The sequence below is a fragment of the Mus pahari genome, chromosome 12 (assembly GCF_900095145.1).
Source record: "Mus pahari chromosome 12, PAHARI_EIJ_v1.1, whole genome shotgun sequence".
Taxonomy (NCBI): Eukaryota; Metazoa; Chordata; class Mammalia; order Rodentia; family Muridae; genus Mus; species Mus pahari.
This window is the reverse complement of record NC_034601.1, coordinates 29933302-29956215: the sequence shown is the minus strand read 5'-3', so window position 1 is coordinate 29956215 and position 22914 is coordinate 29933302. Positions and strand designations below refer to the sequence as shown.

General features: G+C 48.7%; 1 protein-coding gene and 1 long non-coding RNA gene across 4 annotated transcripts in view; one reads left to right on the top strand and one right to left on the bottom strand.

The window, feature by feature from the left end:
- The window catches only part of Mylk (myosin light chain kinase), a 245032-nt gene that overhangs the window by 47579 nt on the left and 174539 nt on the right, over window positions 1–22914 (bottom strand). For all 3 annotated transcript variants that reach the window (XM_029544243.1, XM_029544242.1, XM_029544244.1), the window contains 3 exons: window positions 17268–17354; window positions 3276–3326; window positions 2417–2544 (listed from right to left, as the gene is read on the bottom strand). In XM_029544243.1, the coding sequence (XP_029400103.1) occupies window positions 2417–2544; window positions 3276–3326; window positions 17268–17354 (266 nt within the window). The remainder of the gene's footprint in view (window positions 1–2416; window positions 2545–3275; window positions 3327–17267; window positions 17355–22914) is intronic.
- Window positions 16951–20173, top strand: LOC115065072. The gene is made up of 3 exons (XR_003844868.1): window positions 16951–17112; window positions 19298–19316; window positions 19765–20173. It is a non-coding gene; the product is annotated as an uncharacterized LOC115065072 (long non-coding RNA).

The following is a 22914-nucleotide window of genomic DNA, read 5'->3' as shown; positions in this document are numbered from 1 at the left end:
AGAGAGAGAGAGAGAGAGAGAGAGAGAGAGAGAGAGAGAGAGAGAGAGAGAGAAATAGGATGGCAATTTATGCTAGAGCATGGATGAGCCCTAAAATAACTTATCAGACCAAAACAAACAAAATAAAGAAAAACCAAAACCAAACAAACATAAAACCCCAAAACTAAGAAAACAAAACAAAACAAAACAAAACAAACAAAATAAAACAACGACATCAACCAAGTCAAACCAAACCCAAAACCACTTCCAGAGACAAAGGGTGATGTGTCAGAGTGCGTGATCCCATCGACTTGAACTGTCCAGAACAGGCAAGCCCATAAGAATAACATGTAGGGAGTAGTGGCAGGGACTGAGGAAGGGGAGGAATCACACTGGCTTCTAGGGTGAAGGATTAGGAAATCTGATGCTTACACAGTCTTGCACATTGACTGATATCAGTGAATTGTATATGGTGATTTTTAACTCGTTAAAGTTGAAAATGTAGTCAGACATAGTAGCACAGGCTTGTATCTCAGCTGCTCAGGAGTCAGATGGATCACGGCTAGCCTGGACAACTTAGTAAATAAGACTTACCTCAAAAAGTAAAAAAGAAGCCTGGAGCTGTAGCTTTATAGTAGAGCACTTGCCTAGCACACATAGGCCTAAATCCAAAATTCAAACCTTAGTACTGAAAAAAAACACAAACCAAACCAAAACTGTAGTTCCTCATGGTGGTTTGAACAAGAGTGGTCCTCACAGGCTCATGTGTTTGAATGGTTGGCTCCTAGCTATTGGAGAGTTTAGGACATGTGGCCTTGTTGGTGGAGGTGTGTCACTGGGAGTGGGTTTTGAGGTTTCAAAAGCCCTTGCCAGCCCCAGTCTCACTCCCTGTCTGCCTGCTTTCTGCAGATCAGGATGTAAAGCCTCAGCTACTGCTGCAGCGCCATGCCTGCCTGCCTGCCTGCCTGCCACCGTGCTCCACAGCACGATGGTCATAGACTTGCTCTCTGAAACTCTAAGCAAGATCCCAGTTGAACGCTTCTTTTTATAAGTTGCCTTGGTCACAGTGCTTCTTCACGGCAACAGCACAGTGACGAAGACATCCCTCAACTGTGTTAACCACATTCCATGCGCTCAACAGTCAGGGCCAGTGGCTACCACACTGGATAGCACAGATGCAGAACGGTTTCATAACTGCAGTTAAGTTTTGTACTGAACTTGATTAATTGGCTATGAAAGGGATACAGTTCTGCCTTATCCATCAGTCTAGACAGGCAGGGCCCCATGTTCTTCTCCATCTCCCTCGAAGCTAGTTCTCCTTCCCTCCCAAGTTCTCGTGACTTATCTCATGACAATGTGCATGGTGTGAGAATGCTGATAAGAGCTTACAAAGAATCCTCATACCTTCTGCGAAGTGGTTTTTGACTTTCCTAATGCTGTAGCCCTTTAATACAGTTTCTCCTATTTGGCGACCCCCAACCATAAAATTATTTTGTTGCTATTTCATAACTGCAATTTTGTGACTATTATCAATTATACTATAAATATCTATGTTTTCTGATGGTCTTCGGTGACTTCAGTGAAAAGGTCATTCAACCACTGCTAAGGGGTCATGACCCCACAGGTCGAGAACTGCTGCTCTAATAGGTTCCCAAGGCAGAACCAGCCCAGCACGTTGGGGTGTCTGCTAATCACACACATGAGTATCATATACCAGTGTGAACACTGAGAAGCTGGGTCCTGCAAAATTTCTTTACAAACTGGTTATTTGGAAATTCAAATGTTTTCATAGGGCGCATATCATAAATTGTAGTTATATTTCTGGGTCATTTGGCCAAAAATCTATTTAATGTATGATTTATATACCCAAATACCTAGGCTTGCTTTGATCTTTTAGCATGTGTTAAGGGGAAGCTGTTAACCAGCCAGAACAGCAGTAATGGCGTCTGAGGGGTCACCTGAGGGCTTTGACTTCCTGCCTCCAAAAACAATTCTAGGCAGATGGACTCAGATAAGGGCAGGAGTAATTTTATTAAACAGACTGCCTATAAAACCAGGGCTTATTGGTAGAAACAGAAGAAAATGTTAGTAAGAACTCAGGCTTGGTGGATAGGTCACCTTTCCCCTTTCTTTTTAAATAATCTTTCTTTTTCAGTAACTGAGTTTTGGGATGCTATATATCTCATGAGGTTATATACCTGGCCTCTGTGTTTTATTTGGGCAGGACCCTATAAGGTTGGCTGGGATGTCCTTGATCTTGCAATTCTCTTGCCTTGGCCTTCCAAGTGCTGGGATCCCAGGTGTGGACCACCACACCCAGCACTCTCCTCCGCTTCCAAAGTGAAGCAGAGCAACGCCCCCTGGCCACCCAGCACTTCTCATCCTTCAGGCCCAGGGCTGGGAGCTGTCCTTAGGCCACCTGGCTTCCAAGACTGACCTGCTTTCGGAACTTCATCCACTTGCAGGTGATGGGCTGGGTACCAGCCACTTTCCCAAACAGCTCCACAGGCTCTCCTGCGCGCACCTTCTGGTCCTCGGGGAACTGGATGATTTGAGGGGGCATAGCTAGGAGGGGACAAGCAGAATGTGAGGTGGGGCCTTAGACATGGTGACCTCACTGGCACTGCTGGCCATGGTAGTCTGGTGGCGCACTCTCCCTGCCTGGAATCTTTAAGATAAGAATGAAGCTACCGACCCCTGCTCCAAAAGCTCTGCGTGCAGGGACCCTTTAGAGCCCCCAGAAGTAACCCACACAATCTACACAACATAGTTCTTCACATATTGGTTGTGGGGGAAATTTGTGCCTCCCCATAATGGTTGGAATCGCTGTCCCGGCGGTTATTTCTTAATTTAGCATTACCTTGCATCCAGCCTTTCAGTTCCCCTGGCTAAGAGGCTCAATGTGGTTTGTGCCTTCAAATGTCTCCCCAGGGACAACAAACCATTCCAGAAAACATGAACACACAGAGCAGGGCCTAAAAGCAGTATGATGTGGGTCACCCTCCTGCAAGGTAGAGTAGAGACTGAGGCTGAGGCCTAACTTTGGAGAAGGGACAGGAAAGAAGCCATGTGATGTGGCACACATGGATAGAGGCAGAGGAAGGAAGCAGGAGGGGACAGGGATGAGGTACCGGCTGATCCTAGGTTCCCTAGAGGAGAAGGAGGCAGCCCAAAATGTGGAGCTTGGACAGGGCAAGGATCTCCTGCCCACTACCCATATAAGGTCAGTCAGAAGACAGAGGAGAAGGCCCATGGCAGATGACTCCCTAGCCCTCAGGTGGGACTGCGACTGTTACCTGCTTTTGTAGGTGTCTTGGGGGCAGGTTTCTTTTTCACAGTTGCATCACCTGAAACAAAAAAGCCTATGACGTTAATATGTCAGTTCTGCTCCGGCCCATCATCTACAGACACCCCTCATTCTACTATGTCTTCCCATGGATCTCCATGCCCTGATACAATCTTATGATTCAATGAATGTCAGTTCTCGAAGTCCTCAGGAGGGGCCCCTCGGACCAGTGGGATAGAAGTTCTCAAAACTCAAACGCCCCTCATAGTCCTACTTAAAGATGACAACCCAAAACTCACTAACTACATGCTCACCCTAACTTTCAGGAAATGCAGAAAGGAAATTATGTCAGATAAAGCAACTAAAATTAGCCCTGGTATGGATCCAAGGGTCTCCGGCTTCCTTTAGGCCACAGGCTATGACTGGTAGTCGTTTCTTAAACAACAAAACAAAACTCCCCAAACCAAACACTCAGTGACTGAGTCAGTGAATGAATGGAAGTTGGGAACAGCAACCCCTGCCCATGATCTCAAGCCTTGGGAGGCTGAGGGCAGAGCACAGTCACAGTTTCAAAAGCCGCCTGGACAGCACAGGGAGTTCCTGGTGAGCCTGGGATGCTGGACACGATTGCAAGCTCCGACCCTCAGAACCAATGAATAGTATCTTGCCATCTTTCTTCCCTACTCTAATTTTCTCAAAACTCAACAAAAAATTAAAAAAAGACCCAACAAAACATGACTCAGACAGAAACGCTTCATAGCACAAATCTACCCATCTGTCTAAATAAAGATATGACACACAGGCAGAAGCACCTGCATTATTTCTCATGGCTCGAGTTTCTATTTCTTTCAGGTCGTTTTTTAAAAAATTAAAACGTATCATTTCTCCCTGTCCCTTTCCTCCCCTCAACCCTTCCCTTGCTCTCACAAGTTTACGGCCCCCCTTCCTTTACTGTTGATAAGTGTTTTTTCTCCTTAGTTATGGGAAGCCAGCTTCAAAGCCTCCTTACTATATCACCCCACTTATGCGGTGCTCTAAAAAGGCCAAACCATAGGAACAGAGAACAGGTCATGGCTGCCGGAGGTGCTGAGGAGGGATGGACAAGCAGCACAGGGAGGCCTATCCTGACTGCAGCGGTCATCAAACGACGATGACTCGTTTGCTCACGACTCACACAATGTGCACTACTGAAGATGCACAGGGAAATGACACTTTCATTCAAAAGTGTGTGTCGGGGTACATCACCAAGGAGATCTGAATCCTAGCCCTTGGGCTAGGGATTTAGCTTGGTGATTGAATGCTTGCCCAAGAAGCACAAGGCCTTGGTTTCTATTCCCAGAACCACAGAATGATGATGATGATGATGATGATGATGATGATGATGATGAGAGAGAGAAAGAGAGAGAGAGAGAGAGAGAGAGAGAGAGAGAGAGAGAGAGAAATCTTTACTCACAGCCCTTACCCTAATGTATTATAATGTATTATCCCCCTTGGCACTTATCATATGACATATTATATCTTCACTTGTTTTATTATCTGCTCTCCCTTTCCTACCAAAGTGCAATATTTTGAGGTGGGGTATTCTTGTTGTTGTTCACGGTTATAGATCCAACGTACATGACACGCAGTAGGCACTCAATACCTGCTTGCTAAATGAGTAAGTGAGTGGATATTGAGTCACTTGGCTACTGCAGAATGGAGGGACAGCTCTGGGGCCAGGCATGTCTGTGGATCTGCTCTACGGCCACAGGTGGTTTGGCTAGCCCTGGGTATCTCCACAGAGGGGACAGTACTGCCACCCAACCAAAGACAACTGAAAGGAAGGGCCCGACAGAAACACCCTGAGACCACAGTGCCGACAACTGTGGGCCTACTATGTGCCGCTCAGTAAACACTATGAACTAGGGTAGTGGGGAGAAAACTATACAGATGTCAAAACTTGGGCTTAACTTCAAGATCCTAAACATTTAGGTAGTGTGGTCCACAAGAAGGGCTTCTATCTCTCTTTTAAGGAATACTTCTAGGGCAGCTGGGGGTATTCGAATATTGTTAATACATTAGATGATAGTACTCTATGGATGTTTTCCTATTTTGATCATCTTAATGTGGGTTATGGAACACATTTGCTTTGAGGAAAGATCAACTCTAAAGTCTTTACATGTTTAAGGTTTATGGGTATAATTTTCTTTTGGGATGCACAAAAGCATTATTATGTATATGTGTGTGCATGTGTGTGTATAGAGGTGGAGAGAAATTCAGAGAAAGAGGGAACGACTGGGTATACAGTTCTGTCAGGGACAGCAGCTGCTCAGTGAAGACAAGGCCCTGGGTTCAACCAGAAGCCACCCCCCTTCCTACCCAGAAGGAACGAATATATGTAAAAGAGACCATAAAATATTAACATCTGTGAGGAATCTGAAAGGTATAGAATAACCATTTATATTAAAAGCATTTCAAAAATAAGAGTTAATTAGGAAGCTAAAAAGTAAGACAAAGGGGCTGGAGAGCTGGCTTAGTGATTCAGAGAAGTTGACGCTCTGACAGAGGACCCAGGTTCAGGATCTAGCACCCACACGGTGGCTCACAACCATCTGTAACTCCAGTATCTGGGGATCTGATGCCCTCTTCTGGCTTCAAAGGCATGAGGCAGACATGTGATATACATACATACATATATGTAGGCTAATAATCACACACATAAAATAATAAGTCTTTAAATTTTTTTCTAAAATCAAAGTAACACCCAGTTGCTCAAACGCAGCAGAAGAAAGAGCCCCGTGCATGTCAAGAACATGGTCATCAGCTCATTCCCCGGAAATGGTGGACCCAAGGCCTAAGAAGATGGCCCTAGAGGACAGGGAGGAACCCAGGGTAGCATCAGATGATTCAGTCTCAAGCAGGGTGGTGTTCAGTAGAGGTTGGCCAGGGGTCAGCCGTTATCACAGGAAGTTGAATGAAGCTAGTGTGTCCATGTAAATGAAAGAAAACTAAGTATTTAGTCCCTCTACTGAACTAGTTTCTTAATAGCCCAAACATGATTAGTGGCTATCAAAGAGTGCAGGCACAGAACATGTTCACTGTTACAGAGAGTTCTGCGGGACAACATTAGCCTCGTGTGCCAGAAAGCTGGGTCTTTAGCATGAGAGATCAAGGGACCGTTTCACACACAGCTGTCACACTGGGTCTCCATCCTCAGGTCTTCACAGGGCGACAAGGATATCCAATTAGGATGCTGCCACCTCTTGGAAGGTACTTAGAAGCACCACACAGAAAAGATGAATGAGGCACAGAGCAGGCATTAAAAGAACTTAGGGAACTAAATGAGGTGTGGGTACAGAAGTACTTTGAGATTTCTCTCTTAGAAACATAGGGGAGATTGTAGCAAAGGAAAACAGAATGTGAGAGATGATGAAGTTTGGCTTGGTCAAGTGGACACAATGGATGGCAGTATTGATCCGTATGGAAGTTTCTAGAAGCCAGGGTCAGAGTCCTGGAGGAACACTGGCAGAGACTGGAAAGTGAAGATTTAAGCTGCAATTAGAATGAGAACTGGGACGCTTCATCAAAGGCTGGGGGAAAGGAATACAAGGGAAGGTGGGAATGACCAATGACCCAATGACCGGGGCTTAACCCTGGTGGTGCACCTCGAGTAACAGCTGGGTCACATGAGGGGCAGGGGGAGAGGCCTTGGGGGAGGCAGGGAGAGACTTGGAGAGTGGAGAGAATGTCAGTGTGAGCAAGTGTGGAGGCTAGGTGTTGGGTGGAGGAATGGCCAGGGCTTATCCCTGGTGATGGGAAAGCACCGGGGGAGACTGGAGGCTAGTGAGTTACATGCCATTCCAGAGACCATATCCAAGGAAGACGGAGAGGCTAGGTACTCAAGAAAACCCTAGTCAGTAACGATCCTGGTGCTGAATGGACAAAGAAAAACAGTGAAGAACGGTTAAAGTAAGGCTGACTTCCAGGACGCAGATGCGAAGAAAGGAGAACCCAAAGATGATGAGGGAAGAACCCAGGGGAGCAATGCAGAAGACAACGAAGCTCAGGGACTCCAGGGGCCTGGAGGAGAGCAAGCCATCGTCCAGAGGAGCTGCCTGCTGTCCTCTTCCACAAACAAGTTGAAGGTGTAACTGTCTGTAGTTCAGAATGAGGCTGCCTCAGGCATAGGGCCTTTGGAAAGGTGACTGTATTAAAAAAAAAAAAGTCATGAGGGCAGACCCTGGGACAATCTGACTTGTGGCTTTGCAAAAAAAGGGAGGAAGAAGACAGGGGTGGCAGCAGAGAAGGAAGGAGGCAGAGAAAGGCCGGAGGAGGAACCTAACAGAGCAGACCTGCTCACACAGAAGGAACCATCAGAGGAGGAAGGTCAGAGAGAAGACAGACATCTCTAAACTGAAGGAAAGAGACCCCGATCTTGGATTTCTGGCCTGTGTTTCAGCCACCCTGCCCACCATCTTGCTATGGCAGCCCTGGCTCGCTGTCAGAGAGCTCCTGCAGAAAGGGCGGGGGTGTACGAGGAGGAGGAGGAGGAGGAGGAAGACAGTCCCTGGGGTGTGAACTGGGGGGCACAAGGAGGTGGGCAGGATGAAACCAGAGGCCACAAAGACTCATGCTTGTTGGCTCTGAGAAACCTGTGTGGCCAGAAGCAAGCACCCATCAGTGGATCGTTCGACGCTAGGTTTAAATAGGATTGAATGTGACGTGTTAAATTTGTTCTATAAATTTGTGGTTATTGCTGTTTGAATTTGTTAGCATTTGAAGCTGCTCAGTAAAAACCACTTTAAAGGTTAACAATGTTCTATATATGCTCTCCATATTTTATATGACCATCTGTAGGAATCCATTAACGGTGTTCTGTGCACACAGGGGAAGCTGAGTCACAGGATTCTAAAAGGATAGCTTCTCACAGGTGTCCTCTCTACTCTGCCCAAGTGCAAGCAGGACACCTCACCCTGTTTCTGTCTCAGGAAGAGGGGACTGGACTCTGGAGTAAGTCTGGTGGCTTCCCAAGTTCAAAAAGCCATACATGACTCAGCTAGAAATAGAGCCCATGCCATCATGTGTCTGGCTGCCACATACTCCACCTTCTAAGCCAAGCCTTTGAAACCCTTCTCTGCACCCCGTGCAGAGGGACTAAGGCTCTGGAACTGGACTGGGATTCAAATACTGCCCCATCACTAGCTAAGCTGGGGAACTTAAGCACATTATATAACGTCTCAGCACTTCCATTTCCTATTTAGAAGTAGTCCGGGGAAGGCTACTGAGTTGGCTCAGTGGGGAAAAGTGCTTGCGGCCAAGCCTAAAGACCTGAGTTTGATCCTCAGGACTGATCGAGTGGGAGAAAACCAAACAATCCCAAGTCGCCCTCTGATTTCCACAATAGTCGCAGCGTGTGCACACCCAACAAACACATAAATGTATGTAGCAAAATCTGATAAAAAAAAAAATATATATATATATATTTTTGGTTTTTCGAGACAGGGTTTCTCTGTATAGCCCTGACTATCCTGAAACTCACTCTGTAGACCAGGCTGGCCTCGAACTCAGAAATCCGCCTGCCTCTGTCTCCCAAGTGCTGGGATTAAAGGCGTGCGCCACCACTGCCCAGCAAAGATAACTTTTTTAAAACAGAAAAATAAAGCACACAGTGCGTGCTGTGCACTGGCCCCTCCCCTCTGTCTTTCCCAAACACGCAGATCCCAAAGGACTTTTCTGCTCTCTGGGACAAAATTAGCTCCTCCAGTTATCTGGAATGTGATGGACAGTCTTGATTGTCAGCACGACGGGGCTAAGCATCGCCTAGGAGACAGCTCTGGGTAGGCCTGTGATTCCAGAGAGGTTTAACTCAGGAGCAAAGAGTCATCCTGAGTGTGAAGGACACTGCAATGGGGAGGGCGTACTGACTGAGGGGGGGGGGGAATGAGCACCGGCATTCACTCACTCTCTGCTTCCTGACCCCAGATGCGATGTGACCAGCGGCCACAGCTCTTACGGCCACAGCATTCACCAGTACACCTTCCCACCATGATGGGTGTCACCCTTAAACCAGGAGCCAAAACGAAGTCTTCCTCCCTTATGTTGCTTTTGTTATGGTGAAAAGAAAGGTAACCAATGCCTGACCCTGCTGGCCTCTTCTGCTGACATCCTCACATGTGTCCCATGACATTGCGCCTTACTGTCCTTCTCCTCAGCTCAGGTTCCTAGGAAATGCTCTGGTCGGCCCAGATGCCCAAACTCAGTAGAGATAAACTGATCACTAGAGAGTTCCCACTTCTCTGGGCTCACCCTTCTAATTATCTGTCTCCCGGACCCTTGCCTTTCATTCTGTCTCCACCACTGCAAACTTTCTACACCAGCCCCTGTCAGAGCATAACACCCTACAACAGCAAGGAGACCTACCATCATTGCGAATCCCATGATGGCTACAGAGTGCCCTCCATCTGCCACCTCTGAGAAGGGGCTGGGGCACCTCCCTGCGCAGTCAGCCCCCACCCACACCCTTCCTAGCACAGACCTGACTGACCCCTCAACTCCCCTGTCCCCATCCAGGGTTCTTTGCTCACTGCTGCTCTCAAGGACTCTTTCTGCCACCCTCCTGTTTTCCCTGGAGCTCAGCCTTCCTTCTGAGCCTACCTCTGTGTCTAACCCCCTAGACATCCCTGTGACAGGAGATTCCAAACCCATACCAAGACTCCCTTCCCCCAATCAAACTCAGTCTCTTCTCCTCTGACTGCTTCTTGCCCCACTTCTTCCCCACAGCCCGTCACAAGTGCTCATCAACACCACCAACTGAATACACGCTCAGTCCTCTCCCCCACCCCCCCCACCCTGCACAGTACTCACTATCACTGCCCCGTTCTACACTCAATATCATGCCAAGGCCTACTGTCCCCCAATCCCTGCCCTAACACATCTGTCATACTGGGACCAAAGTGACTTTTCTCAACTATAAATCTGATGCCTCTTTTTGTTAAAACCTCTCTAGTGGCTACCCACTACTACTGAGGACCAAGCCCATCTGGTTTCTGATAATGCCCTTGAGACCTGCTCTGGTTTTCACCTGCAGTCTTCTTTCACACACTTTCTTTGGTGAAATACTCTTCCTTAGGTCCTCTGTTCTCAATGTCCGTGGTTCTCAAGTGTCAGTGTGTGCTACAGGGAATTCCAGCTATAGACCGGCTATGTACTTGTCTTTAGGTGTTGCTCCTCTGTACTACACACTCAGCATCTTTCAGATCTGTGGGCACACTAGCACGTTGCCAGGGGCTCTCTGGACACACTGGCACCTTTGGCTGACTTCCACACCTTCTGCAAGCAGCTCTTGGTTCAGGCACACTACCTCCGGAAACCCATGCCTCTCCTAGTTGGGTTCATCCCAGTCCCAATCCAGTTCAGAAACCTACTCACAACATGTATACGCCAAGTTCCCTGGGGACAGCAAAGGTCCCCTGCTTACCTCTGGGGTCTAGCAGCAAACTGATCATGAGCTTGATAAGTGGTTATTAGAGAACAGAGACGGCAGAGAGCGCTGAGAACCTGGGCAATTCTAATGAATGAATACTGAGATAGAAGCCAGAGGCTGCAAATCACACTTTGCACCACGTTAAGTGTGTGCTCTGTTACTTCCTTGATCAAAACTGCCAAGTGTCGAGCCTCCTGCTCTAGATGGGAGACTGAGGCTGGAAGGGAAACAGCCCACTAAAATCATTAGTAAGGGTAAAGAAACGGAAACTTTCCTAGGAAAGCCGAGGCGCTGCTGGAAAACATCTGCTCCTCCATGACTGATTCTGGTAATCTCTTTTGCCCACCCCACCCATACCTAAACTGCCCTAGAGAACTTTCCTTCTTCCCTGGAGGGAAGCCAGTCCCTCGTGGAAGTTTCTAGACTGCTCCGTCTGAAGACAGATGGGTACCCCTTTCCTAGTTGAGCAGAGTGGGAGGGTTTGAGAAGACAGTTGGGGAGCTGGTGTTAACAACAGCCTTGGGTACAGGCAGGTCCCTGCATCTCTGCCTCTCTGGGGACATTTCCCTTTTTAGGTAGTTAACTATAAATAGGCATCAAACCCTTTAAAGTTCTCCAAATCAGCATTCACAGTTGGTTCAAGGCTCCTGGGAGTGACACGGTGTGGGTAAGGGAAGGACAGCCACCCCTGAGGCTGGCAAAGGAGCCTGAAGCCCTCCCATGCCCTAAGGAAGGTTCAAAGCATCCTCTCACCCGCTGGCTCCTTCTAGTACATCCTTACAGCCAGGTGAAGACATATTGGGTGTTTCCTGAGAATTCACATCTCTGGGCAAATTACTCCTTCAGCTCCCCTTATAGCAAAGGCAGTCCTATCAGAAGATTCCAGAGGAACACAGCTCCTCTTGTTGCTGGAAGCTCTCATTCTCATTCTCAGGGAATGCCATGACAGTTGTGAAAGAGGAGTCTAGCATGGCCAGGCCATCGGGGCCAGCGCTGCTTGTCAGTTCTCATCAGCTGCTTCTGGAAAGGACCGATGTTGCTGGTTGATCAGCTCACGGGAGATACTGAAAAGGCTGAGGGAGGGGCCGGGAGTAGCTGCCTAGTGAGGGGTCATCATGTGTTCCAGGCACGTGCAGACATAGGTGCATGTCAGTACGATCATATTCAAACACCAGCACTGCAGTGGGGTGTAAGAAGAGTTGGTACCTGCTTTCAGGGGCATTTGTATGAGCATCTTAGCCATTCTCTGTGGGTCCCATGTTTTCCAGTGTTAGGCAAGACTTGATGCCAAATCCCAGCTTCTTCTAGATTTCCTTTCAGTCCTGTGAATTCTATTAGGATTTAGCATTTCCCCATAAAGAATCTTTAAAAAGGAAAGAGAAAAAGAAATTTGATTCTAGAGAAGACCAAGGATACTAGACGGTGTGTTTGATGTCTACAGAAACTTTCAAGTTGACACAGCTCTTAGAGTCACAGGGGACACATAAGAAAGGCCAGAACAAAGAAAAACAGTGTGATCAGAAATGGCCCACTGTGGTCATATGCACCACCCTCTGGGGACAAGTGTCTAGACCAGGCACAGACACTGAGGGAACCTTGCACTTGAGTTGTCCCTAAGTCACAGAACAGTGAAGGCAAGGACCCTGAAAGCAGGAGGGACTCATGGGTTGACTGGGACTGTCAAGCGGACCCAACTGAAGTGACTGCTATGCTAAGCTGTAAAACCCAAGCGATGCTCACTGTAGCCTATTCAGACCCTGAGTTTGCTGCCTGCTGCATTGCTTCATCAGCGTCCTACTCTCTTTTTAACTTATATTTTCTTTCTTTCTTTCTTTTTTAAAAAGATTTATTTATTTATTTATTATATGTAAGTACACTGTAGCTGTCTTCAGACAGTCCAGAAGAGGGCGTCAGATCTTGTTACGGATGGTTATGAGCCACCATGTGGTTGCTGGGATTTGAACTCCGGACCTTAGGATGAGCAGTCGGGTGCTCTTACCCACTGAGCCATCTCACCAGTCCAACTTATATTTTCTTAAGCCATCTTTAAAGCCCTAGGAATCCATCCTTCAACCAAGTAATATGCTTGCCTTCCTCTACAGAAAACTCCCCAAAATTACACTGGCTGTTGCGATCCCCTCCAGAAGGAGCACCCCAAGGTGGGGCTTTAGGCTCTAGCCACTTTCTCTGCAGGATGTTTCCAGCACTGTGTGTAACCCCAGCTGCAGATGCCTCTGCACACAGATGCTAAGGATAATTAGCCAGCTTCACCCAAACTGTGGCTTGCTGTCTTGGCTGGACAAGGTTTGAGCCCAGCCATGGAAAGTGCCCATCGGATGTTGGGGAAAAGCGTGTTCTAAAAGGACAAAGGGCACTGAGGAAGCTACGTGTTTAATCAGTGGGACAACCAAGACTTCCATTTCCTCCCCTCTAGCCCTACGGGTTTCCTGCTATGCCCCATGTCTGAGCAATTCCCCGGAAGTAGCCACAGTAAGGCGGCTTCTGGACACACAGAGGTTCACTGCGGTGCTCCTGTCTCTCAGTGACTAACTCAGCTCAGGCAGGGATTGCCAGGTTTTGATCTGGGCCTGTGACCATCTTCCCTGTCTTATCTCCAAGACAAGAGGAGGAGCCATCCCATACTGAGGGAACAGGTGAAGTATTCTGGGGATGATGACATTAGATTTCTACCAAGAAGAGAAAATAAACAGAAAGGACATTTTGGGTCAGATGGTAAAAATGGAGGGTAGGCTGGACCAATTAGCTAGCAACATTGAGCAATATGGTTCAACATCAATTTTCCTGACCCTTATGTTGAGGTTATATTTGTAGGAAATACACAATGAGAAGATTTTAAATGATATCTGTCTATCTGAATGAAAAAAACATAAATATATACAGAGAGAATGTTAAAACCAGAGGATATAATGTAAACGACTCAAGTAAAGGGAATACATAGGTCTGTGCACTCTTCTCGTGCCTCTCTGTAACTTTGAAATGGTATCAAAATGGCTATTTTAAAAGTCCCTCTGGGAGGCATATGGCCAACACACTGACAGGTCTCTGGATCCAAAGACACACACCAGTGCCTTTCCTTTGTGTCCTTCCAGGTTCCAGTGGTCCTGAAACCTCTGCCACCCCACCTCTTTGTGCCCTTCCTTTGGGCTGGAAAAAGAACTGTTATTGTGTTTCTGTGGACGACATGGAGCAAAGCCAAGTCTACCGCAAGGTGATAGGGGCGTGGCAGAAAGACAGACCACCACAGTTCTGTTCCTGACCATCTAGGAGATGCTCGGCAGGACCGTTTCATCTCCAGGGCTCAGTTTTGCTTTTCTATGAAATGGGAGCAACAAGTGTTTATAAGACAGTGGAGGCTTGGCTCGTGTCACACAGCAGGAGCTTCTGACACTGTGCATGGCATGCAGCTCGGGGCTTTGTTTGACTCAGCTGTCTTCCCAACATTCCCCCCAAGCATCTGCTCAGCTTCTCCCCCAAGTTCCCGACGGTCTCTCCTCCCCTGCCAATGTTATCATTCCTCCCCAAGCCACATAAACTACATTCCTCTCCCGCTTTCAAAACCTGGGTTCTGAGTTTTTCCTCACCTCAATCCCTCCCAAGTTTCCTCCCATGTTTGTGGCTTGTGACTTGGTTGACTGGCAGGTTAAGGAGACCTTTTGTCATAGAGGGCTGGGGGTAGATTGCCTGGTTTCTTCCTCACGCTACAATGAGGCTTAGGGGTTCCCAGGCAAGTGTGGTCAACACTGTCCACTCCTACACCCAACGGCTGGCTCAAAAGAATAAATCACCCCTGGGAATAGGAGGGTTCACAGGAGGGGTCTGGCTGTACTCTGCTGAAAGAAAAGTCACTTGCCCTTTCTTCAAGAAGGATGGATTTCCTACTTAAATAAGGTACTTCGCAGCTTCGACACTACCACACAGTCCAGAGACAGACCACACATGGAATCCAACATGTCTGAGAAAGAGGAGAATAAAGCTAACAGAAATGGCATGTGACAGGGCCATACAGATTTCTGTGTGAGTCTGTTTTGGCAGGGAGGAAAAGCCCTTGGTGCTGAGGTGTTTGTGTATATTCACACACATATGAAGTGTTCAGAAAAAAGTGAATGGGTGTACAATTGAAATATGAGAGAGAATAGGATTTTCACATTGTACTTGACATGTATGTTTTAAGATGCTCCTCAAATGAGAATAATGCACATATAACTTAAGCAATTACTGAACAGCAAATTATCCTCAAAGGATAAAAGAACAGGGGACACAGACCTTCACTCCCTGACCCTGGGCAGCCACCTTGGCAAAAGGCTCCAAGGACAAGTTTTGGTGGCATCGCTCAGGCCTCTGAGGTGCAGGTCTCTAAAAGGCAAGGATGTCTGTGGAGGGACAACCAGGGCTATAACCTAATGTAGTGTGACACCAGGTTTGGGGTGGTGGGGACTGAGTGGATCAGCCAGCATAGGGAGGCAAAGTGGCCACGAGGGTGCATGGGGTGAGATGTCCATCTCTGGACCACAGAGGAGCGATGCTTCCCTTTCGGACAGGTGGGTGGAGTTACTGCCCCTGTGAAGCGAGACAGAGTCACCTTGCTCCAGACAGCCTTAATCAGGGGGAGCGAGGCTGGCAGGAAGTGTTTGAACTCTCCAGAAAACACACAGTCCCCACGGGTGCTTGCAAACCCTCTTCTGCTCTCAACTCGTTCTTGCTATTCAAGCAAGGAGAGCAAGGCCAGTTCTCACTAGAAGGCTGATGTTTAGCGTGGCCACACACTGGGTTGTCCTAGGAACATAAACAAATCACGGAAATCCAGCTGCCACCCTCTGTTTCTGTTTAATTGGTCTGGGGGCAGCCTGGGCGGGGTGGTTCCCACGTTCTCCAGGTGAATCTAATCCCCAGCTATAGCTGCCAGTGGGATGAGGACAACTTGGCTGGGGTTTTCCAAGGACTCTGCTCTGTGGGGCAAAGTGCCCAGAGCTGGTCTGCTTTGTCTCCCAGCCTCGTGGCACTTTGTTTTTCTCCCACAGTTCTGCTCTGACCCCGCCTTACCTTCCTTAGGACCGCACAGACCTAAAGGATGTTCCAGCCCTAAAGACGGGAGATGGCTGGACCTCTGTCCCTGTCAGGTGGGCAGCCTCATCACTGAGCAAGTCACAGCCCTGTTGTTCTTCTAAGAGCAACACCTCCTCTCTCATGGTCTCCCATAGGTAACACAGCAAGGCCCAGGCAACATTCTGGAGAGTAACCCTACGCACTCCTCCTAGGTCCTTATGCTGTGCCCGGGCTCTTAACAGCTTATTAAAGTCTGCTCTGAGCAGTCGTGGCTCCTCTGCTGTCTGAGTGGGTCTCACTTGGTGTAAACATCTAGGAGAGATTATAAATCCACTTTGGCTACCCCTCCACGAAGGCTGAGGACCTCTGACCTCAGGCTGATGAGCTGTGTTCCAAGAGTCAATCCCAGGAAGGCAAAAGCGCTGCTTTGACAAAGAAAAGAATAAAGCAACCATAGAACACTGCCTTCTAACTAAAGGAGAGAGACCTTCTGAACGGCGAGACCCATCACTGTCCTCCATGAGCACAAGGGAGAGCTTCTCTTCTGGTTTTGTTGGTGTTGTTTAGTTGGTTTGTTTTTCTTAATCTTACTTTTTTTTTTCCGAGTCTCACTCTGAATCTCAGACTAGCGTAGAACTCACGATGTAGCCCAGGCTGGCCTCCCCTTAGCTTCTCAAATATTGGGATTTGCTGCAAGCGTGCCTCACACCTGCCTTTCTGTTTATTTTAAAACTTAGGGTGTTCTGGGGATGTCCAAGCAACTCTGTGCCCTATAAAAACTGGAAATGTCAGAAACTAGTTCTGCTAATAAAATAGCACTAGTAATTACAGCACAAGACAGGGCTGTATTACGACTTTGGAGGGCTTTAGGTACTTTTGTGTCTATCTGTTATATAATTTTATTTGCTAGGTATTATAGTTTGCTTATGTAGGCTATATTTTATAACTGCTCCATGGAGCTCCCCAGAGCTCAGTGAGGAGCTCTGTGTGGCATAGCTGTGTGGGAGTACAGCAGAGCATGGGGAGAGGTGGCAGTCAGGGTGCACAGGGGACTGCACCTGTGCACACACAATAGGTGTGCACCCGGCAGGACCTTTGGACATTCCTGATGATGTCATAAGGGCAGATTAACAATTTAGGAAGGCTCCCTTGACAGGACAGAATCAACTTAAAGAAGAAGGACAGTCCCCACAGGGGTTTAAGTGCCAACCAAAACTGACGTGGGAAGTGGAAAGGGCTGTGGTTAGGAAGACGAAGAACACGTGCAGCATCCGCAGGCTGTAGATGGGGTGAAGAGAGACTGGCAGGGGTTTGAGGAAAGGTAATTTGGCTTAGTGATCAGGAGGACATAGGGCACTCTGGGAGATGGGCAGAAGCTTGTCCTCAAGGAGTTCAGGACAGAGCTGGTGACCAGGAGGCTGGGGCTCTGCCACCACTCCTGCCTTTGTATGGTGAAACCCAGAGAGCAGCACTTACTCTCTGTTCCTAGCACAGGGGGAAGAGAGCTCTTGGGTCTCCGGGATTTCATCTCCGGGGCCTTGGTGTTCTCACTGGTCGGAGCATCTGGAACAACAACAACAAAAAAGAAACATAACCATCAGTCAGTAGCTATCTGAGGAGCTGAGTAGAGGAGGCCCCTCAGTCAGAACCCTACCTTGACCCTAGCTGGCCCACCCACCCTACGTTCCACCCAGAGGCCCTCTGTGCCCGCCAAGTGGCGCCTGCAGCGGGCCCTTCCTCCAGGGGAGCACCAAAGAAGGAGAGCCTGCTGAACAGACCTGATAAATCAGGTGGCTAGAACAGTCCCTGGCAAGATGGACAGTCAGGCCCGGGAGCTGGTGACTGCTCCCAACTGCAGCCCAGACACTGCCAGGACTAAGGCCATTTAGCAGGGCCTAGGCCCTCAATTCCCTTTGCTCTTCTAGCCCATGTGGACTTTGATTCTCTTGCTTAAATGTTCTACATGTCAAACATCTACATGTTCTACATCTCTCTGCAAAGGCAAAGGCCTCAGGGAGGGAGGAGAAGACTGGGTCCCTACCTCTGGGCTCATGGACTGAATGGTGCTTATGGCCTTAGATTTTTAAGGCTTGCCTTTGCACCGGGTCAGGCCTAGCCAGATAAGGGCTTCAGAGCGAGCCACTGGCATAATCTCTCTGAGATGGAGTCTGGGACTCAGTCAGGGGCTTTTGGGGTACCTCCTCAAGGCAGGCCTATGAATCCCTGCAGTGGCCATTGGCTGATGCCGGGCAGCAAGTTCCTTCTTCCATGTTACAGCAGAGCTCAGAAAATGCTGGGGGTGGGTACAATACTGGGGGAAAGGTCTCTCGTGGAAAGGAGAATGGCACTGCAGGCTGGGCGGAACCGAGCAGAAAAGGCTCTCCCTGGGATCCAATGAGACTGGACTTTCAAACTTGGTGGGGAAACCACTCAGGACTTAGATAAGAAGCTGCTGGTTGAATGGCAGTCACCGGGCAGTGTTTTTATTACTCTTTGGGAAGAAGATGGAAGGCACCTCCCCTTAAGCCCCTTCCTGCCCCCATCCTTCATCCGAGGAGGAAGTTCAGAGGGAGAAGGGGGTTTTCCAGCCAGGGCTCTGGCCACATTCCTGTGGCTTGGCTGAGGAAGGGCTAACAGGCTGTCCTTGCTTCCAGGATGGACAGCCTCAGCGGGTCTTATCTAGACTGGGCTCCCTGTGAGGACTGGTACTGCACACATAGGTGGCAGGAGTTGGGGACATGCACTTTACCTGCTTCCCTGGTTACACTTCTCCTAGATGACATCTGCACTCTGTTCACACGGCCCCTTCTATTTAAGTCTTATTCCTAAAGCTTGCCACCAGCTAGGCTTCCTCCAGCACACGCCTGTACTCTCTATGTGCTGGGTAATCCACGGACAGAGACTGCATGTGGGCACAGCTGGCTCAGCTGGGTGGCAGCTGAGGGGTATTAAGGTCAATTCCCTGTTGAAGATAACCCAAAGCCATGCAGGCATGCACATGCGCGCACAACACAAACACACACACACACACACACACACACACACACACAGAGAGAGAGAGAGAGAGAGAGAGAGAGAGAGAGAGAGAGAGAGAGAGAGAGNAGAGAGAGAGAGAGAGAGAGAGAGAGAGAGAGAGAGAGAGAGAGAGAGAGAGAGAGAGAGGAATGATTGAATGATTCTATTTGGGCTTAATGAGGACTTTCCAGCGGTATATGAAGATGAGGTGAGGGTAGAGGAAGGGAGGCAGAAGGGATTCCTTTAAGCAGCACTTGATGGCCTTGATACCCTGTCCCCCACCGTGTGGCTATGCCCTACTCCCTCCATAAGAGCAAAGGAGCCCCAGAGAGTGAGTTCAGGGTTCCTGTCATGTGGCGCTGACAAGGTCTCAAGCTGTTGGTCACTCTGGGCACCAGTTCCGTGTGCACACATGGAACGGAAGGGCCCCCAGGACTTTAAAGAAAGGTGCACTCACAAATGTCTGTCTTTGCTTGTTCTCCCCTTCCCAGGAAAAGGGTGAATGATAAAGTGTGGAGGCAGTATTGAATTCCTGATTCAGCATTCTTTTTTGTTCCTCTGGGCAAGTTCCAGAGCAGAGAGGAGTTTGGGAGAAGGACCAAGTTCCTTTTCTGACAGACAAGCCGAGGTACAAGCAAGTCGAGGTGAGAGGCCCAGTTCTCTGGCTTCTGAAAGAGGGTAACGGGGGTTCAGCCTGGGATGCCATTCCTTGTGGGTCCCATTGGATGCTATTTTGGTGAGGTTGGGACCAAGAAACGGGAAAGTTCTCATTCTTTGTCACCCTTGAAGACTTGGGCAAGTCGTTTACACTGTCTCTGCTTCTGTAGCTGTAGAAAGCCAACTGTTTTCTAGGTCCCTGCAGCCCAAAGCCCAGCGAAGGCAAGGCATGGGTGGCATTCTGGAGAGATCAAAAGCACTCATTCTTTTTGTGAACCAAGGTCCCTCACCTTCTCCTAAGGCTCTTTAGCATCCTCTGACCTCGGAGAGCCCTGCTACTGGCTGAGGTTCACCAGAGGTGTGACCACTCAGCCTGCCGTGCCTGCATTCTGAGCTGGATTTGAGAAGCTCCACATACCGCAACTTATCTTCCCATCAGGCCCTGAAGAAAGGGCTCAAGTTTCCCTTCCAAACCAGGCCTTTCCCAAACCCAGAGGCCCAGGATTGGGGGGGGCAGCACCCCCTAAAGTGTCAGTACTGTGGGGGCTGTGCACGCAGCATGGGGCCCAGCCAGGGAGAATGAGCTGGTAGGCCACTGTGAGAACCACAGGGAAGAAGGAGCCGGGAGGACCACACGCTTAATCAAAACCAGCTTTGTGCTTACACGCTGCCCAGGGGGATAAAAATAATAGTAATAAAAGTTTAAGAGCAGCTTGTAGTTTCTGTCTATTTTAATCATTTTGTGATGAAACTGGATTTTATTTCTAGATCTGGGCCTCAGGGCTGGAGTACTTTGCTGGCCTGGTTATGCCCCTAAAATATGTATGGGGGGGGGAGAAGATGAAGGTGTGGAAAAGCAGGGGTTGGGGGTGTCCTAAAGAGACCAACAGACTTGTCCTTAAATGGACAGTACCCCACCCCTTCCACTGCTGGGCTAGCTCTGGACTCAGGCCCCCTGGGGTAGGGTTTTTTTTTTTTTCCCTTTTTGGTTTTGGTTTTTGTTTCTCCGAAAGAGGTTAGGTCCCTGGACTCTGACCCTAGACAAGGGAGAAGAAGGCTTCGGAGAGCTACTGGGAGAAGGAAGGTCTGAACTTCGAGGGCCTCAAGAAAGACAACGCAGGGGGCTGGGCTCCCACACCCGCTGTGATGCCTCATTTCTCACCTAAGGCAAGCAGCACACTAGCACACAGAATTTCAGTTGGGGAGACAGGAGCTCCTTTTCTGGCTGTGGCGTTCAGTGTCGATGAGCCCCTGGCTGACCCTATGAGAAGAGAGCCTTCCTAGTTAGGAAGACGACGTCTCATGACAGGAGTAAAGGAGAAATGAGTAGCGAACACCAGGTGCGGAGCCAGCAAGGTCCCTCGGTGGTTAAACGTGCTTGCCATCAAGCTACAGGACCTGAGTTCGATCACTGGGACCTACACAGTGGAAGGAGAGACTGATGCCTGCAAAGCACACATAATCTATGACATGCCCCCAGGTCTCAAATAAATAATATTGTGTAATTAAAAAAAAAAAAACAAAATAATGGGTGGCATTTTATTAGGGTATTTATTCCACACATACATCTCTTTGTGTCTGTCCTTCATGTGTTCACAGAGGCCAGAACCATAACACTCATCAATATTTAAATTCTTTAAATTCCTTCCTCCCACCCCCACACCCTATCTCTACATCCCTTTCTCTCCTTGTTTTGGAGACAGGCTCTCATCCTATAGCTCAGGTTGACTGGAACTTGCCACACAGCCCAGGCCAGTCTTGAACTCAACACAGTCCTCTGGTCTTGGGCTACTCAAGTGTCTTAGAGCTACAAAGACAGCAGTTTGACTCAGTCCTAACTAGTGGCATGTGAGGGGTTAAAGGATAACCGGGAAAGCAGGAGAGGATAAAGGAACAGACTTGACCAAGGCCAATGCAACTCTACTCAGCAACTATCCGCCGACCACAGTGGCTGGGAGCAAGTGCTTGGGTTTTTATTCCCACCCAGAGAGTCAGGGTGACCTGCGCAGGTGACTCGGCCTGGTCTCTATGCATTAAATGAGGCTGACATCGCTGCCACTCTCCTGAACCGCTCTAGGCAGGGTCACTAAGGATCTTTGCACTGTCCTTCCCGATGGTTAGTGATCAGGCTGAGCCGCATCAGCTGGCAGCATCTCCCTCACTGGTCATTCTTGTCTTTTCAGGACCCTTTGGCTCCTGGGTATCTCAGCCCTGGACAGCTTCCTCTTTTCTCAAGGCCATTCATCCCTCTCTCCCTTACAGATCCCTGAGCTGCCTGCACATCTCAGGGCGATGTTCCCATCTCTCTCTGGTCTTATCTATGGTCACATCCACCATAGGAGCTCACAGAATCCCAAGGCACTCGGTGATCTCTGCCTGTGGGCTGGTGGTGGTCCCTGGCCTTCCTCAACCTTGTTTCTTGGCCTTCCATACCTGGTGCTTGGCTCATCGGCCTGCTTCTTCCTCCCACACCACCCACAAGCTCAGCCCCACTGTGCTTTTCTCCCGTTTTCCTTCTCTTTTCTTCTCTTTTCTTCTTCTCTTCTCTTCTCTTCTCTTCTCTTCTCTTCTCTTCTCTTCTCTTCTCTTCTCTTCTCTTCTCTTCTCTTCCTTCAAGAACTCCTTCCCTCACATCTTACAGGTCTCTCTGTTCAAATGTTCACTCAACCAGAAATACTCAGCAACCCTTTCCTGAGGCTGTAGGCCCTTCCCCATCACCTGCCTTGGTTCCCACACATCCCAATTAATTAAGTACATGTGTGAGTACACACACACACACACACACACACACACACACACACACACACACCCTTCCTGAGACCAGGAACATTTTCTGCTCATATTCAGCAATACCAGCTCCTTGAGCTGTGCCTGGCAGGGTGCACACCTAAATGTTTGCTGAATGAATGAGCGCTGGTCTGGGTGCCATAGATAAATGTTCCCCCTTCACTAGGATGTATCATCTTTTGTGGCTGTGAAGCCCTGCTTTCCCTGAAGCTAAGGCTGCATGCCTTGGCTAGGGTACCTGAGGACGAGAGGCCTGAGCTGAGAGAGAATCGTAGGAATTAATAACTTAGTCCCTTGAGTACAAAGAACTTGCCAGCAGAGGGCTGGCAATAACGGAAGGTCAAGGTCTCTCAGAAGCGTCTTGACATGATAATACCTTGGCCAGAATCGGCCTATGGTAAGCAGGCCCCATGAGCTCTATCAGGGCAATGTACCCTTGTAATCTTCTGGGCGGGGCTTCAGCCTGGGCTAGTGCTTCTTATCAGTTAGCTTTGCAAAGCTCATAGGCTCAGGAAAGGTAGCCTGCACCCTTTTGCAGAAACCGAAAGCTGAAGTACAAAAGTCTCTGGCCACACACAGCAGGTCTTAAAAGTCAGCTGCTTTCCTCATGGGTGAGTTTTTACTTTTGATAAGTTCTACCCTTTGTTGGCTAAGTACCCTTTGG